This window comes from Telopea speciosissima, chromosome 2 (assembly GCF_018873765.1).
Source record: "Telopea speciosissima isolate NSW1024214 ecotype Mountain lineage chromosome 2, Tspe_v1, whole genome shotgun sequence".
NCBI lineage: Eukaryota > Viridiplantae > Streptophyta > Magnoliopsida > Proteales > Proteaceae > Telopea > Telopea speciosissima.
The window spans coordinates 15,988,267-15,993,034 of NC_057917.1; the positions used below are offsets into that span (position 1 = coordinate 15,988,267).

The 4,768-nt window shown below is 44.2% G+C and overlaps 1 protein-coding gene across 1 annotated transcript; it reads left to right on the forward strand.

The window, feature by feature from the left end:
• The first annotated feature begins 2,433 nt into the window (after positions 1 to 2,433).
• Positions 2,434 to 3,992, forward strand: LOC122649453 (nematode resistance protein-like HSPRO2). Its single transcript, XM_043842622.1, has one exon. The coding sequence runs from the start codon at positions 2,511 to 2,513 to the stop codon at positions 3,954 to 3,956; it is 1,446 nt and encodes a 481-aa protein (XP_043698557.1). The 5' UTR covers positions 2,434 to 2,510; the 3' UTR covers positions 3,957 to 3,992.
• The last annotated feature ends 776 nt before the right edge of the window (positions 3,993 to 4,768 follow it).

The following is a 4,768-nucleotide window of genomic DNA, read 5'->3' on the forward strand; positions in this document are numbered from 1 at the left end:
GGAGCAAGTGGGAGCGTCTGACTGTGTTAAGGCTGATGTGGTTGATGTTTCCACTATTAGAGAGCGTGATCGGAATCCGGGCAGGAGCAGCCCATTGCGATGCTCCTCCTCTCGACGGTCATCATGATGAAGTTTGGGGCACACCTTGTTGTGGTTTGATCCCTGGTTACCAAATGGTCTTCTTGGGAACCAGGGTGTTTTGGTTGCTGAGGCCCTTAGGCGTAATCCTTTTGATTCAGTGAGTCGGTTGATTTGTGATGGGAGTTCCTGGGCGGAGTCGCAGTTGGATCCGCAAATCCAGGAGCGCTGGCCTGAAATTGCTGCAACTAAAATTCATGCGAGGCTTCAGGGGGACACCTTGGTTTGGACCCCTACTTCACATGGGAGGTTTAGCTTTCGAACTGCATAGGATTTGGACATGTTCATGGTGACAAGGTTGGCTGGAGTGACCTGATTTGGTTCCCCTCGGCGCAACCTTGTTTTCTCTTTCATTGCATGGTTAGCCTGTCTAGGCAAGCTAACCACTCGTGTTACGCTTGCACACTGGGGTTTGGCGGTTGATACTTCATGTGTCTTGTGTGATGGTGGTACGGATTCCTTACAGCATATCTTCTTTCACTGTCCCTATTCAGCCGAGGTTTGGAGGGAGGTTCTTCTACGCAATGGTTTCTCCAGGGACCCATTTGATAGTTGGGATGCAGAGTTGGCATGGCTGATTGACCGCTTCAAGGGCAGTTCATTGCAGGCATTGGTGCGAAAGTTCAGTTTTACTACAGCAGTTTATCGTTTCCAGCAAGAACGGAATGCTAGGATCTTCAGCCATCATTGTGAAGCTCCAGCTATTGTTCTTCGCCGTGTTCTTTTGGATACTCGAGGTATATTTGGGGGTTGCAAGAAGTCAGTGCCTGATACTGCTCTCACTCGGTCTTTCTTCACCCAATGGGGTATTTCTGTTCCTTTTGTGCATCCAGTGGCTACCTTTCATTCATGGGTTCCTCCACCAGATGGTTGGGTTGGCCTTAACTGTGACGGTTCGGTGAAGAATGGTAGGGGTGGATATGGGGCACTTGGCCGTGATCATGAGGGGATCCCTTTATTTGCAGTTGCAGGGGGGTGCAGCACTGAGAGTATATTGCTTATGGAGTCAGAAGCTATCAAATGTGGTCTTAGCAAGGTAAGATCTTTGCATCTACCAAAGATCCAAGTGTGATCTGACTCTATGGTTGCTATCCAGATGATAGTTGGAACCTTCTAGATTTCATGGCATGTTTGGTGGCTTAGTGAGGATATCTGGCAGTTACGTGACACTTTCATTAGCAGTGTTTTTGCGCACTACGTTCGTGAGACAAATAGTTGTGCAGACTTTTTAGCCAGTTTTTTTGCACTCCACGCAGGAGATCTCACTTTGTATTGACTCCCTCCCCACGACACTTTCTCTTTTAGTGCAGAATGATGCTAGGGGGAAGAAATACCTGAGATTGTAATTTTTATACTGGTAAGTTATAATATATAAGCTCTCTTTAAACCAAACAAATAAAGAGAGGATTAAAATCCCTTTGTGTCTATCTCTCTCTTCCTCCCTTTGATACCCTAGCTCAGTTTTTTTTAAAACTTTAATATGATCTACTTTGCTTATATCTTAGGTTTCTTTTCATAGAGAATATATATATGAAAACTTAAAAATTGTAATCTTCATCAGGATTTTAGCAATTGGGATCGATCCGTATCGATATGGATCAGTTTTCTTCAAAAATATTTACATTTTTACCCTTATCCGTACCAATCCATCGATATGATTCGGCCGATACCATACCATTTCCTCAAACCATGATCCTCATACAATATACCAAAAAACCCAATAAATTTGTCTGAATTGAAATCTACCTATCTCGATTCTGACCAATTCTAAGATTCTTTTGATCCATTTCAATTGATTCTAATTAGATCTTAAATCGAAATTGATGGAGTCGTTATCCTGTTCCCGATTCCATTTTCTTGAATCATAATGGGTCACAGTGGAAGCATCCAAGGGTAGGTGTGTTACTGTAACCTGCCTATTTTTATTCCACTCGTTCAGCAGCCCTAAGGCCTCAGGAAATAGTCAAAGTCCTCCTTCCTAGTTCCTACTTCAACGACCTGACCGGTCTCATACAGCCAGCGTCATGTTGAAGGGTAGTTTCGTCATTTTAAATAATAAAAAAATCAATAATTTTTTCAGGGCTGGATTAGATATTTGGATAACAGGATAAGTTCTCAGCTGTTCGGCTACTTCGGCTGTTCTTTCTCAAATTTTATTTTATTTTATAATTTTCTCCATCACCGCAGCGACTCAGAATTTAATTCCTCCTTCCCCTTCCACACGCTTCCCTATCTTTCTCTCATTCAAACCTTCTCTGTTTATAAATACGTCTCTCTTGCTCTCTGGATTTCAAAGCAATCAAACCATCTTCAAGTAATTCACTACCTCACCCTTTCTTCTCTCATCAATTACCCGTTCCGATTTTGGAAAAATGGTCGATCTGGACTGGAAATCGAAGATGGTTTCCTCCGATGTGCCCATCACATCGCCCAAACTATCCAATAAGCCACGAATTTCGATTCCATCTCCGGTTCGAGCGGTCGATATTTCACCTGCTTCGTCATCTTCCTGCGTCTCTTACGAGCTCTACCTTCGTCTTCCAGAGCTCTCGAAACTCTGGACCGCCAGAGACTTTCCCAACTGGAAAAACGAACCGCTTATCAAACCAGCGTTGCAAGCTTTGGAAATAACGTTTCGGCTTATATCGGTGGTCCAGGCAGATACACGACCGTACGCGAATGGGTTCGAGTGGAAGCGCCGCCTCGAGTCACTGGCTTCGAATCAGGTTGAACTCATCGCTCTTCTCTTCGAAGATGGGGAAGAGACCGCCGAGACACGTGGAACCGCTCCGATCATTGATGTTTGCACATCCAACGGTGTTTTGGCCAGATATGGGAGTTTGGTTGAGGTGTGGAAGCACCCTGGAGCGACACCTGTTGTGAATCGGACCAGCGAGAGTAGCTTGCTCCCTCCGCTTACCACGTGGCAGAAATCGGAGGACATGGCTTCCAAGATTCTCTTTTCCATCGAGTGCGCGATGCGTAGGTGTCCATTCACTTTGGGTTTGGGCGAACCCAACCTCGCCGGCAAACCTTTACTCGAATACGACCTCATCTGTAAACCGTCCGATCTCCATTCCCTGAAAAAAAGCCCGTCTGATCTGGACAACAACGAGAACCATGCGCTCTTTACAACTCATCAGATATTGGAATCGTGGATCCGCGCGTCTCTGGAGCTTCACGCACGGATCGTTAATAGAATCGATAGCCAAGATTTTGGTAAAGCAGCGAACGATTGCTGGTTATTGGAACGAATCTGGAAGCTCTTCGCAGAGATTGAAGACCTCCACCTTCTAATGGATCCAGGGGATTTTCTCCGTCTGAAGAGTCAACTCGCGATCAAAGCTTCATCGGAATCCGACGCTTTTTGCTTCAGATCTAAGGGATTGATTGAAATCACGAGAGCATCGAAGGATCTGAATCAGAAAGTTCCAGCAATTTTATCCGTGGAGGTGGATCCAAAAGGAGGGCCGAGGATTCAAGAAGCAGCCATGAAGCTTTACCACGGCCACGGAGAAGGAGACTCAGGCAGAATCCATCTGCTTCAGGCTTTACAGGCAATCGAATCGGCTTTGAAGAGGTTCTTCTTTTCGTATCGACAGCTTATCATGATACTGATGGGGAGCTTGGAGGTGAAGGGAAACAGAGGCATGGTGTCTGCTGATTCTAGCGATGCGTTGTCTCAGATCTTCTTGGAACCCACTTACTTTCCGAGTTTGGATGCGGCAAAGACGTTTCTTGGGGATTTCTTGCGTTACGATCATGGACTTGTAAGTGCGAATGGATCGAATGGAAGAGTTCGAACAACAAAAAATTGAGAGAGATACTCAAGAGGAGATGCCATCTCCCTCTTCATGGATTTAACAGAGACACAGTACCAGAGGAACAGTTTGTACAATTTTTTGAATCAATTCTTTGGACTCAGCATTACTACCTTTTTAGACTCAAAAGTGAAATTTGTATGATACGGAATAACATCCTTTTCAGAAATCCTGTAACATGATTATCGGATAAAAGAAACGAAACAGTTCGGAATTCTTTTATTTCATTTAATAACATTTCCATCCAAACCGAACCCTAATTGAATATCCCAGGGATTGTTGAGATGAGGAATGATGATGATGGTGGTGGATAAGTAGGTAATCAGGTGGCATCAGCATTAGTTCAAGTAGTGCGCAAGGTTTGCAGGGTCTACATACTGAGATAGGAGTGAACAAAACTGAGATGTTTCATGATTTCAGTGACAGAGTGAGTAGGATAATTGCTGGGGTGGTCACAACAGTTCCTCAAGCATTCTGGTAGAGAGGCTCTACTAAGTAAGGAGGATAATAACAAGGTTCATTGGCTATCTAAGGAGTTCCGAAGTATTGATCTTCCCTACCCAACTCTTTATAACAAGGCCCTGCTAGCTAAAGTGGTGTGGAGATTTTTTGATGAACCCGATTCCAATTGGGAATTGTTTATGAAGTAGATCTATTTCTCATGTGTGGATTTCCTTGACTCACCGAATGAATGGCAATTGCCTATCATGGGCTTGGAGAGCATTCTTGAAGGTAAGAAAGTTCTTAAAGCTAGTCTCCTTTGGAAGATTGGAAAAAGGAAATAAAAATACTGAAGGAAATACATAGAT